Below are 13,873 nucleotides of genomic sequence, written 5' to 3' on the forward strand. Positions count from 1 at the left end.
AAAAGGGTGAGTTCATGTTCTTTGCTGGGACATGGGTGAAGCTGGAAACCATCATTCTCAGCAAACTGACACGAGAACAGAAAACAAAACACCACATGTTCTCACTCATAAGTGGGTGTTGAACAATGAGAACACATGGACACAGGGAGGGAACATCACTCACTGGGGCCTGTCAGGAGGGGAGGCTAGGGGAGGGAGAGCAGGGGGTGGAGGGGATAGGGGAGAGATAGCATTAGGAGAAATACCTAATGTAGATGACGGGGTGATGGATGCAGCAAACCACCATAGCACATGTATACCTATGTAACAATCCTGCACACTCTGCACATGTGCCTCTGAACTTAAAGTATAATAATAATCATAAAAATAGTAAAACTTAGAATAAATAAAACAGAAAGCATATCCCCAAATAGCTAATGAAAACAACAACAAAACTTAAGAAATATTTGAAAATAAATCGCATTCAAAGCACTACGTAGCAAAATTTGTGGGCTATATAACCAAAGCAGCTTTCAGAGAAACATTTATATCTCAGAATGAATATATTAGAAAACACTAAAGACTGGAAATAAAAGAAGCTAAATATTAACTCAGGGAAGAAAGAAGGAGGAGGAGCAGGAAACTGAGGAGAAGGACAGAGAAGAGAAGGCACTAAGTTGAATAAACTAAAGAAAATGAAATTACACATAACTCAGACCATGAAGTATAAATCTGAAACATACAGAGTATTAACAAAGCTACAAGCTAGTTATTTGAAAAGACTCAAAAGAAACAGATAAGATTTAGAAAAAAGAAAAAACAACCCAAGTATACAATGTGATGTATGTAACTTCCAAGTGAGTACAGGTAAGGAAGGAAAAATTGCTCAAGTCCCAGTCAGTTCAAAAGAAGAGAGAAGGTTGGGCATGGTGGCTCATGCCTGTAATTCCAATTCTTTGGAGGCTGAGGCAGGCGGATCACCTGAGGTCAGGAGTTTGAGACCAACCTGACCAATATGGTGAAAGTCCGTCTTAAAAATACAAAAATTAGCTGGGTGTGGTGGTGGGCGCCCAGAATCCCAGCTACTCGGATGCTGAAGCAGGAGGATTGCTTAAATCCAGGAGGCAGAGGTTGCAGTAGCTGAGATCACACCACTGCACCCCAGTCTGGGTGAAAAAGCGAAAGGAAGGAAGGAAGGAAGGGAGGGAGCGAGGGAGGGAGCGAGGGAGGGAGGGAAACGAAGGAAGGGAGGGATGGAGGGAAGGGAGGGAGGGGAGGGAGGGAAGAAAGGAAAGAAATAAGGAAGGAAGAAGAAAGAAAGAAAGAAAAAAAGTTTAAGAAAAAAAAGATCTACAGGGGGAAAACAGGATGTGCTCTAGAAAAACAGAGAACATGAGTTAATAACCATTCAAAGAGCTACGTCATCCTAAAAACCTTCACCTCGCAACCTCAAAAGATAGTAGTCATAGAGTTTACAGGTGAATCTTAAGAAACCTTCAGGGTAAAGATAATTCTTGTGCCGAATATTTTCAATAAGTAAGAAAAGAAGATTTACACATTTTATGAACTTATTATAAGATTGATTAAAAACTGGATGAGAATATTAACAAAAATAAAATTTTAAATCACTTTCACTTATAATCATAGATAAACACATTCAAAATAAAATACTAGCAAATAAAGTCTATGTGTATGTAATGTGTACATATCTCAGAACCCAGCAGAGTTTATACAAGTACCGTATGGTTGCTTGACTATCAGAAAAATCGCTGATGTAATTCAACACTTCAAAAGAAGAGTGAAGAAAAACTGTATTATCCCCCAACAGATGCAGAAGCAGCTCTCAGTAAAACTCAATAATTATTTCTGATTAAATGCTTTGCATTTTAAATGAGCCAGTTATCAATTTACTGCCTCTCAGCTTCAAATTCACCCTTCAGTACCAGCTCGGCAATAAGGCACAGGGCCCTCTAAGCATCTCCTACTTTACAGTAAGTGTGACAAGATGGTGGTGGCAGGCCCTCAGGTGGACGGGGCGTCTAATTCTGGAGCAGTTTTTACGTTTCTGTATTTGGTCATATAGGGTGGCTGGTCAGTTGTGTAGAAGTATCAGGACAACCATCATATGCCCTTTTAAAAAATCCAATGTAGTGTAAGTACAAGCCATAGCAATGTAGAATTAACCAAGGAGGGCAATGTAGAGTTAAATATTTTGGCATTGGCCGGGCACAGTGGCTCACGTCTGTAATCCCAGCACTTTGGGAGGCTGAGGTGGGCAGATCACCTGAGGTTAGGAGTCGAGACCAGCCTGACCAACATGGCAAAGCCCTGTCTCTACTAAAAAATACAAAATTAGCCAGGCGTGATGGCACATGCCTATAATCCCAGCTACTCAGAAGGCTGAGGCAGGACAACCACTTGAACCCAGGAGGCGAAGGCTGCGGTGAGCAAGATGGCACCATTGCACTCCAGCCTGGGCAACAAGAGTGAAACTCAGTCTCAAAAAAAAAAAAAATGGCATTAGCATAACCCATATAATTACAGGTGTAAAATGTTACATTACATGTCCCATAGCACTTTGCTCATACTTTTTCAGTCTTTCGCTTTCCATAGTGTAAATCTGAGCTTCTCAGTACTACTTTTATTTTTTTCTGTTGTTAACTTCATGAAAACAACAGACCTTTCTAATTGCTGGTGCGATAATCTCATCAAGAGAGAGAGAGAGAGATAGATAGATAGATAGATAGATAGATGGATGATAGAAAGATAGATGATAGATAGATGATAGATAGATAGATGATAGATAGATAGATAGATAGATAGATAGATAGATAGATAGACAGGCAGATGATAGACAGACAGATGATAGACAGATAGATAATAGATAGATGACAGATAGATGATAGATAGATAGATAGATAGATAGATAGATAGATAGATAGATAGATAAATAGATAGATGATAGATGTCCACATACACACACACATATATTCTGTATCATAACATTGCCCCTGCAAAGGACACTTAGACTTAAATGTTGCCAAGTGCTGTGAGCATGCCCTCCAATCCCTGAGCAAAGCCCGCAGGTCTGCAGGCGGTGGAATTGTTCAGCAGCCGGCCCGGAGCCCCATGTGGTCCCAGCGCAGGTCTGCTATTACTATGTACCTTTGTCACTGCTTGACTTTGGGAAAGTGACAACCTCTCTTGGTCTGTTTTCTCATCTGCAAAAGGTGATCATAACACTACTCACCACATACGACTGCAATAGGGATTAAATGAATTTGTCTTTCTCACGCCTTACAGCACGCCTGGTTATGTGTAAATACGACATGAGTGTTTAGTCAATAACAAAAATCGGTATCTTACTTTATAGCAGTAGGATATTTAAATGAGCATCTCTGTTTTGGCAATGGCACAATCATTATGCTAAGGGTGGTCTTCCTGCCTTCCCTGTAAAATCCAGAAACACCAATCCAATGATGTTAGCTGCACATCCTTTTACATGAAGCCTCAACAATGCACCCTTCCACGAAAGATTTTCTTGAGGTTCACTCTTCTATGCACCTTAATTAGCTCCCAGTTCTCTTGAGTTTCAAGAGTTTTCTGGAAATGGTTATGTTATGAAGACAACTCCACTGTTCCCAATTCAAATATGATTTTTGCAGCCAGGTAGAGTGGCTCACACCTGTAATGCCAGCACTTTGGAAGGTGGGAGGATCGCTGGAGCTCAGGAGTTTAAAACCAGCCTAGGCAACATAATGAGACCTCATCTCTACAAAACATTTAAAAATCAGCTGGCATGGTGGCATGGCTGTAGTCCCAGCTACTCAGGGGGCTTAGGCAGGAGGACCACTTGAGCCCAGGAGGTCGAGGCTGCAGTGAGTCATGATTGTGACACTGTAACACCACCTCAGCTACAAAGCCCTGTCTTAAAAACAAAACAAAAAAAAAAACAAGAAAATACGATTTTTGGTTTGGCACAGCTTTTATTTGACTTGCCATCTGTGTGCAGGCAGGAGCCTACGTCCTGCGTGTGTCTTCTGTGGCATCCACGCTCACAGCTGCATGGTCACACCTGGAGGCAATCCTGCTGGGAAGGGCATTACTTGTATTAAGGAGTGTGGGCTCTGCAGCCGCACTGCCTGCCTCACCGCAGTCCAGACACTGCACACCATCGAACAAGCAGGTTAACCTCTGTGTGCTCAGTGTCTTCCCCTGCAAAGTAGGAGTTACAAGCTCCCTCTCACAGGACAGTTTCAAGGATTGAGTGAAAGCACTTAGGAAGTCCATGGCTGTCAGCACCTACTAAATGCATGTGACGTTTTGTCAGCATATGGGTAATCACGTTAAATTCATGCTCATTTATATTTCAATTCTTCTGATTGACTAAACTGGGTTCCCATTTCTTCTTGCCAACATTACTGAGTACATATGCATGGCAGGCATTATGACAGGCATTGCACTTAAAGAAGGTAAAGATTTTATCCCCTTTAAACATCCTTATGAGGTAATTCTTATTCTGCCCATTTACTGACAAGGACACCAGGCCTTGATATGGTGCTTAGTTAGAGGCAGAGCTGGGACTGAAAGTCACGTCTACCTGCCTCTAAATCCCCATTATCTTAATCACTAACCTACAGTGTTCATTCTGTTCATGCCTTTAAATTTCACTTTAGCAATACTGGTATTTCCTTACACGTTCATTTTTAATACTGCCATTATTTCTCTACCTGTTCATCTTCACAAACATAAATAAAAATTGTTGGTGGTGTGCAGCACTTTGGCAGGCTGAGGTGGATGAATTGCTTGAATCCAGGAGTTTGAGCCCAGCCCAGGCAACATGGCAAAACCCCATCTCTACAAATAATTCAAAAAATTAACCTGGTGTGGGGGCATGCACTTGTGGCCCCAGCTAATCAGGAGGCTGAGGCAGGAGGATCACCTGAGCCTGAGAAGTAGAGGCTGTCATGAGCTGAGATCATGCCACTGCACTCCAGCCTGAGCAACAGAGTGAGACCCTGTTCCCCAAAAAGTTGTTTTAAAACCAAACCATGTATGTATCTGTAAGTACATGTTTATCTGTACGTGTCCCTTAAGCTTATGTCATTAAACTGAGTGCTCTTAGGGATCCCGGTATTCCTTCGTTAGACAGATTTCTGAGGAAATAACCTCCTACCTTTAGCGTCTCCTACTAACCCCTATCCAAGTCTTTAATCACAGAGCAAACTCAGCAGGAGACTTAAGTGACAGCGGGAGGCTTAAGCATAAAAGGTATGTGCTGGAAACATTCAGAAGGTAAGTCCTCACGCTGGACCCCAAAACCGAGGCTCCCAGGCAGGATGCACTTGTAGGGTAACAAGGTCATGGAGGTGAGGGGCCGGCACTCACGTGGTGACAGTGTTGAAGCCACAGGCCTTCAGCTTCAGCAGACGGTCCCTCCAGTACTCCCTGGGCACCCGGAAATAGTGGATGGAGCCCCCGAAGATCAGGAACTTCTGGCCCTCCAGTGTGAAGTGGGGGTTACCCTGACCTGTGCTTTCAGTTCCAAGTCCCACAGATCGGTTCTTCAGCTCCAAAGGAGTCAGATGAGACCAATTAAACCTGGAGGAGGTGGGCGAGGGAAAGAAAGTGGAAAGGGAGAGAGGGCTCGGGAGAGGTCTCGGAGGGACGGCTGAAACCCTAGCGAAAAAAAAAAAAGTTCTTGTTAGTGGGGCGTGTTCTGTGCACACTCGTGATATTATTTTCTCCAAGAAAGAAGAGATCGCTCCCCTCCCTCCCCAGGAATGTAGCTCTCGGTCAAACCTGGGCTGGGGCGGATGCGCTTTTCCGAACACGAGGTTCTCTTCCTGTTTAAACCGAGGACCAAAACCTGATAAGATAAACGGCAGGAAAAAGATGCCCACCATTCTCTTCCAGGAGAGACACGCGCTGAAAGGAGAAAGGATAACAGTGACAAGGGGAAGGCGCTCGTCCCACCAAGCGGCAAGGACCTGGGCGCTTTAGAGGCCGGAACCCCGGAGGGGGCCTGCGACACAGGCAGGTCTTCTAGGCGGCTCAGGGCCAGGAGAGCGCCGCATCGCCCGGCCAATCCTCCTCGGTCACGACGGAGGCCGGGGACAGACGTCCAGTCCTAGATCCTACAGACACGGCTGGGCACCGCGGGCGGGTGTCCGGGAAAGGGGGACGTGGGCGCGCTTCCACCACCAGGTTCAGGAAGGACGCGGCGCCCAGCGGCTGGAGCCCCTGGCCTGCATCCCCAACCCTGATTTTCTGGCATCTGGTGAACAGCCCCTCCGCAGGGCGGGGGTAGCGAGGGGATCTTCAGACAAAAGCTGGGGAGAGCGGGCTTGAGGACGGAGCCTGGCGCCGCGCGGCCTCGGGCGCCTGGCTGGGCACAGGACCCGGGGAGGTCCGGAGGCTCCCAGGCACGCTGGGGTGGTGGGGAGCCCGAGAGGGCGGGCTGGGCTGCGGCCGGGGCAGCGGCGATCCCTCACCTGAGTAGAGGCGAGGACCCCATCGCTGCGAGGCAGTGGCGCCGAGGGTCTCTCGCGGTTCCCGCCCCTCTCAGCTCAGGACTGCGCGCTGCGCGGGGAGCCGGGGCAGAAATCTGTCCGGAGGCGCGGGAGCCGGGTCGGGGTCCCAAGGCTGCGCTGTCTGGCTCCGCACCAAGAGGACAGCCCGGCGCCGCTGGCGCTCCAGGTGTCCGCGCAGCCCTTCCGGGTGTAGACGCCTCTCGGCCCTTGGAGGGAAAGCGGGAGGGCCCGTGGGTTAACGCCCCGACCTTGGGCTTCCTGACCTCGGTCGACAGCCAGCTGGCACAGAAAGGCCTGCGCGTGGGAGAGAGGCGGAGAGAGCCCGGCGCGGGGCACCGCAGGAAGTCTCCATGCAGCGCGCTCTAGAAACCATGTGCAGATCATAAAGCAAGGATTCACAGAGGAACACGAAGTACAGGCGAGAGCCCTCGGAAAATTCTAGTTTCCCCACACTGTTACCTCGTGATAAACGAGTGAGAATTGGAGCGCAGAGCCGTGGGAAAGCGGTTCCCTCGGCGGGAGCGGCCCGAGCACAGCTTCACAGCAGGTGCGAGCGCTGCGGAGGCTGCGGGGACGAAGTTGCCGGACAGGCAGGAGGCAGGCGCGGGGTGGGGGCGGTGAACGCCAAGCCCCTTCAGAAAACAGTGGGGACTATTACACGGTTTACAGCAGAAACTAAGCCAGGTGTTCGTTTCACGGAGATTTACTCGGCTGCAGGGTGGAGGCTAGATGAGAACCATGTCCTCTCCGGTGGGCGCTCACGGTAGTAACGCTACCCAAGAGGAGGGCACGCGTTCCGGGAAGACTTACGAGGTTAAACCCGCCGCTCTCGATAATGGAGCGCATGAAGTCGGTGATACAGAGCGAGGAGTCTGGACGGCCGTGTGTTTCCGGCTTAAGTAACTTGGCGGTGACGACGATTGAGATGGGAGACATAGGAAGGGATAGAGCCTGCCTAGAGGGAAAGGTGATGAACTCGATTTTGGAAACGGTGATGTGAAATCTCTACGATGGAAAAAAAATACGTCTTCTGATTTCTCCCTTTGACGTCTTTGCTTCTCCCATTTGACAGAACAGAGCCTATCACATCAGGTTGAAACCAGGAATGCAGTTCTCAGAGAATATTGTGTTGGGGTAAGGGAGTTTCTCTTGTCTCATTCATTACAAGGATACTTTCCTCTCTAAAACCTTAGCTCCCTGAAAATGTCCAAATTGCCCATCTTTTCTTCATTTTTGGGTTGTAAGTAATGAACTGTTAATAATTTTGTACACTGTGGTTTTACGGCCACACACTTTATTCTTCTTTGTCAAGTTTAAAGTATTCTAGGGCTTGTGCCTTCCCACATAAAATTTAGAATAAACTTGTCTGTTTCTACAAAAATCCACGCTGGTATTTCTATAGGAATTGCAATCAACCTACAGATCAAATTGAGAATTATATCCTTATTGAGTCTTGAACCCACAAACATGTATGTCTCTCTATTTAAATAGTTCTTTATCCACTTCATCAGAATTGTGTGATTTTTCAATATACAGATCCTATGCATGTATTGTCAGGTTTATACTTAACTATTTCCATTGCTCTTAAGAGGTTTAAAATGTTATTATATTTCATTTCAGTTTTGACATGTTTGTTGTTAGCATATAGAAATGTGATTGAGTTTCCCATGTCGATCTTGTATCCTGTGAGCTTGGTAACACCTACTAATTTTAAGAGGTTATTTATAGATTACTTGGCATTTTCTACGTAGATAATTATGTCATCTGCAAATATGGACAGTTTTATTTCCAGCTTTCCTGTCTACATGGCTTTTTATTCCTTTCTTGTGTGTCTTAGTATGATAACTAAAATTTCTGTGTTGAAAAAGAGTGGCAAGAACTAACATTGTTACCTTGTCCCCAGCTGGAAAACATTCAGTTTTTCACTATTAAGTATGATGACAGCTATAGGTTTCATGTACATATTCTCTATCAAGTTGAAATAGTTTGACAGCTGGGTCTACAGTCACCAGCAATCCTGTTGTGATTTATTGGAACAAGCTGTGTATCAAGAATTGTGATTTTCTGCAGACGCTGATGGAGGAATTTTGACAAAGGTAGAAGAACCAAAGAATGGATTATTGGTTCATTTGAAGGGTGACTCATCCTGTGTCCTTTTGCCATCTGGGGCTCCCCTTTGCTGATAGGAGTATTTGAGAACCTCTACAAATGAGCCCTGGAGAGTGTGAAAGTTCCCCCAGATTTCTGTGTTCATTAAACCTGTAGAAGTCTTGAATATGTGCAAGGTAAAGTAACAATTTTGATCAAACTAAGCTGTCAGTTTCTGTGTTGAGAGTACAGAAGTACTCTCAAGATACTCTACAAGGCCAACATCCTGAGCACAGGAAACACCAGCTGCTAGAGCCACAGACCCAGCATCCTGATGCAATTTGTTAAAAAAAAAAAAAAAAATCAATATTTTTCCCTTCAGTTCCTATCCAGATAACTGATGATGAAACAAAGAGTTAACTTCCCAAAGCAGGCAGAAAACATCAGAAAGCTTCCAGAACTGCTTGCAAACTTCCTGTGCCAGCCCTTTGATGTTAATTAAGCACAATTCCTGCTTTTAGATTGCTCTCTTGTAAGAACAGCAGCTTCTAGAAAAAAAAGGCACCACCCTCTGTTGCTTTAGTAGTGGACGACCCTATAGGAGTTCATGTATAAACCAGAAAAGACCATTCTTGATTTCTTTTTAGGGTGGACCTCTTTAAAAAATGTATGTGACAGGCCAGGCGTGGTGACTCATACCTGTAATCCCAGCACTTTGGAAGGCCGAGGCAGGTGGATCACGAGGTCAGAAGATCGAGACCATCCTGGCCAACATGGTGAATACAAAAATGAGCTGGGTATGGTGGCACGTGCCTGTAATCCCAGCTACTCAGGAGGCTGAGGCAGGAGAATTGTTTGAACCCGGGAGGCAGAGATTGCAGTGAGCCGAGATCATGCCACTGCACTCCAGCCTGGTGACAGAGCGAGACTCCATGTCAAAAAAAAAAAAAAAGGAAAAAGAAATGTATGTGACAACTATATAATAAGAACCCTTGAGAGATCCAAAAATCTGGGATAGGAATTGATATTATCAGTGGAAAATTAAAGGGAAAGATTATCAACTATTAATATTCCAGTGGTCAGAGAGCTGTGAACAAAGAGTTGAGACAAAGGTATCCTTAAGATTAAAGTAGGCAAAATCTGTTGTCTACTTATAAGATCATCTTTCTAGGTTTATTGATAGTTAATAAAAAGCAGCATAATTTCCAGAAGTGAAAATTTAGCCACTTCTACTTATAAGCCATCCTTGTTAGAGAAACTTTGTTTGCTTAAGTCATGATTATTACAGAAATTGAAAAATGCTCATTTGAGCTATTAAATTGACTCTGTGGTCTCCCAGTAATTAATTTAACCCGTGATGATACACAGTTAACAGGCTGAGATGGAGGGATAGGTAGATTACAGATACATCCCTGCTAGAGATCTTCAGACCCCTAGCTTTATATTTTGTCCCTACAGACATTCAAACTTCAGGTAAATTGATAATCAAATTGATACGGATCGTCTCCAAAAGATTAAAAAACAAATGACATGGATATGCACCACGCAGGGCTGCTCCCAGAAGAGGGAAGTGAAGCAGCCCGCCTCTGCCTCTGCCTCCACCTCTGCCTCCGCCTGCTCCTCCACAGGGTAACTAATGCCAAGTGCAGTCCTCTCTAAAGGAGGAGCTCAGCTTTGGGCAGCCCAGCTCAGCTGCTGGGCTCTAGCTGTTATCATTCAAATGTGTCTTTTTTAGGGACTGAGTCTGCTAGATGCATCCATTAGTTAAGCAAATGGAAATTCAGGCAGAACTGTAGGTGAGAACCGAGGGTCAAAATGTGTTATCAAGAGTCTTTTCTCCTAGGAGTTGAAGTTAATCAGCCTGATCAGGTCAGGGTGGAAGGTTTGCCTTCTGCATGAATGCAGCCTTGATGATGGAAAAGGGCCAGCCTTGAGAAGGTAAGAGAGGAGGATTGCTGTCTCCATGGGGCACCCGGAAAGAGGCAACTGTCCTTACAGATAACCCGATCCATTGAGCTAAGAACTGGATGGGGAGTGTCTGTAAGAATATTAAAATCCTTATCCCAAAGTGATTTATTTTTATCAGGTTTTTTCCTCTGTTATTAACAGCTGACATTTACCAAGCACTCGTACAGTTCTACGTGTTTGACATTTCCTTTTTTTTTTTTTTTTTCTCGCTCCGTCACCCAGGCCAGAGTGCAGTGGCACGATCTCGGCTCGCGGCAACCTCCACCTCCCAGATTCAAACAATTCTCCTGCCTCAGCCTCCTGAGTAGCTGGGACTACAGACATGTGCCACCATGCCCAGCTACTTTTTATATTTTTAGTAGAGATAGGGTTTCACCATGTTAGCCAGGATGGTCCCGATCTCCTGACCTTGTGATTCGCCCGCCTCGGCCTCCCAAAGTGCTGGGATTACAGGCGTGCGCCACCACGCCCAGCCCCATGTTTGACTTTTCTGTTGTCTCTTAACTCTCACAGCACCATAAAGCGGGTACCATTTGTATCCCTCCTTTATCAATGAGGAAACTAGAGCACAGAGGCTTTCAGTAATGTGTACTGTCACACAGCAGGTTGGTGACAGCTGGGATCTGAATGCCCTGGAATAGAAAAATTCAGCCTCACATGGCCCAGATTGGTTCACCAGACTCTGCTCAGCAAACAGCCGCATGCAAAGCACTGCTCCTGTTCAAACTAAGTGTGATGGCGTAGGTGAAAGTGTTTTAGGAAAAGTATACAAATGTATTTCAAATGAAAGTATAACCACGTGACTAGCAAAAGGGAAAGTGAAATGCTTCTAAACCATCAGGTCTATAAAATAAACTACAGTAACATGGAAAACTATATCCAAATATTAGAAGGCTTAAAAATCCTTTTTAATTGATTTTATATTTTTTTCAAAATCTTTTTTTAGAGATGGGGTCCCACTCTGTTGCCCAATCATAGCTCACTGGAAAATGCCAGAAGAGGCCCCAGCTCCCAGGTGCTCTGCTGCACACAGCACATCCTTGCCAGCTGCTAGTTCCATGCAGGACTCTGAAAACGAAATTGGGGGAGTCTGTGAGCTATGTGCTTTTAATAAACCACAGTGTCACCCAGTGCCCGTCAGTGGGTGGAAAACCATGAAAGAGATTAAGGGGACATTCAGCGAGCCCTTACTTCTGTGGGAGGGCCTCTCGCCACAGGGGTCCCAAGAAGCTGCCTTCCTCCCACTCATGACCACCTCTTCCTGCCCCTGCCAAGCTCAGGCTTGGCTTACAGCACATTCTGAATGCCATCGTCACCACCCAACTGGGTTTCTTATCTGCTGCCTCCCCATTCATATTTGTTCTTCAAAATCTCTTTCAAATGTATTGTAAGGGGTGGGGGGGCGGTGGGAGCACATCCAGCTCCCAGAGATAGAGGTTCTTGGCCTCTCTAACCCCGAAGAATGGGGAAAGGGACCCGGAGGAGCGGGGAGTTTGCAGTTCGAATAAACATCGTGGACCCAAAGAATTTTGCAGAAAAGCGATTTGTTAGAGAGAGAGAAAGAAGACAGCTCTCACGCTTTTGTGGGAGGGGACCCCAGAGAGGGAAATCCGTTTAGGTGGGAGCCGCTGGATATTTAACCCTTGAGTTATTCCCGCCCCATTCATGTTCTCGTCCAATGCGAGTTCTTTCGAACTTCCTCCGGAGTGATTGATCTTTGACTCTGATAGGGGATTGGTTACTTGGTCCACAATCCTGAGTTACAGAGCCCCCTCCTCTCAGAGCTTTCGGCCAGATTTTGGGACAAAAGAGCCCCATCTGGCTTGGCTTTGCCTACCAGGCCTGGCGCCCGCAAAAATCAGACCAAGACCTTTACATGTGAAACCCCTCTGGTCCCCAGATGGAGGCGTGGAGGAGGGGCTCAAATCCCTGCATTTGAAATCCCTGTATTTGAAACCACGCCCCTCGCGGACCAGGGAAGGGAAGTCCCTCAATAGATCTACTGATTTTTAAAATTTTAATTAAAAATTCTAAATTTTATTTTAATTTTAAAACATTTAATTTATTTTAATTTTAAAATTAGATTTAAATTTAAAACTAATTAACAATTGCCTATTAAATAAAATTTAAACTTCTTAACCTAACATTTATAACCCGCTGAGTTCAGGCTCAACTTACCTTTCCAACCTTACTCAGCTTTCTGCTCCATGTTCACCCCAGACAACCATAAGCTAAAAAATAAGCACCCCACCCCCAACCCCAGCACACCCTGGACCCCCCTTCCTACCCTGGTAGGATGCGCTTCCCTCATTCACTTCCAACATCATGCCTATTTGTGAAGATTGAACTCAAAGTAGCCTCCATCATGAATCTTTTCTTTCTAAATCCTCCCAGCCTGAAATACTTTTTCCTTCTAACAAACATGTATCATGACCTAACCTTCTAGCTAAATGTTTATACTGTTTAACCATGAGCCTTTTGAAGGCAAAAATTGTTTTAAATTTAAATTTTTAACAATTTAAAAATTTAACCATTTAAAATTTTTTCCACAATTTAAAATTTTAAATTTAATTTTAATTATTTAAATGATCTTGGCTCACTGCCAACCTCTGCTCACGAGTTCAAAGTATTCTCATGCCTCAGTCTCTGGAGTAGCTGGGACTGCAGGCACGCCCCACCATATCTGGCTAATTTGTTTGTATTTTTAGCAGAAACGGTTTTTTGCCATGTTGGCCAGGCTGTTCTCAAACTCCTGACCTCCTGTGATCCCCTTGCCTCAGCATCCCAAAGTGCTGGGATTACAGGCGTGAGACGCCACGCCTGGCCGACACAGAAGTGCTGAGAGAGGGGTTTCTTGTGAGCCTCTTCAGCTTATTCTGTCCGGTCAGCATGCAGCCTGCAACGTCTCTCCCGTGACATGCTCCCACTGTACTTCCCTGCCTTTGGAATCATAACCAGGGAATCATTTGGTACTGTGAGTGATTAACAAGCCTCCATCCTTCAGGGCCCCAAAAGCTTTATTGCCAGTGGTAGTTCTGGCAAGGCCTGCATCTGAATAGCAGGTGCAGCCCCCCTATCCCCCACCGGGCTGTCAGTGCTCTCCATGCTGTACTCATCTTCGGTCACCTCCACCTGGCCTTCGTGGATCTCGCCCACGCCAAGCCTGTTGAGAAGCTGGGGACAGCACAGGCCAGTACCACACGCTGCAGCTCAAGCTGTCCGCGGACATTCACACGGAATCCTGGCAGCTCGGGTGCGTGAGCCGCACACACTGTCACATCTCCTATCTGGGCATAAGCAGTCCG

General features: G+C 45.7%; 1 protein-coding gene across 6 annotated transcripts in view; it reads right to left on the reverse strand.

Moving 5' to 3' along the window:
• Positions 1–5,912, reverse strand: part of GLB1L3 (galactosidase beta 1 like 3) — a 49,945-nt gene extending 44,033 nt beyond the window's left edge. For all 6 annotated transcript variants that reach the window (XR_004270780.1, XM_032284908.1, XM_032284906.1 and 3 more), the window contains exons 1-2: positions 5,782–5,912; positions 5,368–5,658 (exon numbers count right to left, since the gene is read on the reverse strand). Coding sequence is in view for 5 of the 6 variants with exons in the window: in XM_032284908.1 (XP_032140799.1) it covers positions 5,368–5,658; positions 5,782–5,885 (395 nt within the window). In the remaining variant the exon portion in view is untranslated. The remainder of the gene's footprint in view (positions 1–5,367; positions 5,659–5,781) is intronic.
• Positions 5,913–13,873: the final 7,961 nt, after the last annotated feature.

The sequence above is a fragment of the Sapajus apella genome, unplaced genomic scaffold, assembly GCF_009761245.1.
Source record: "Sapajus apella isolate SASKATOON/1434 unplaced genomic scaffold, GSC_monkey_1.0 scaffold16, whole genome shotgun sequence".
Taxonomy (NCBI): domain Eukaryota; kingdom Metazoa; phylum Chordata; class Mammalia; order Primates; family Cebidae; genus Sapajus; species Sapajus apella.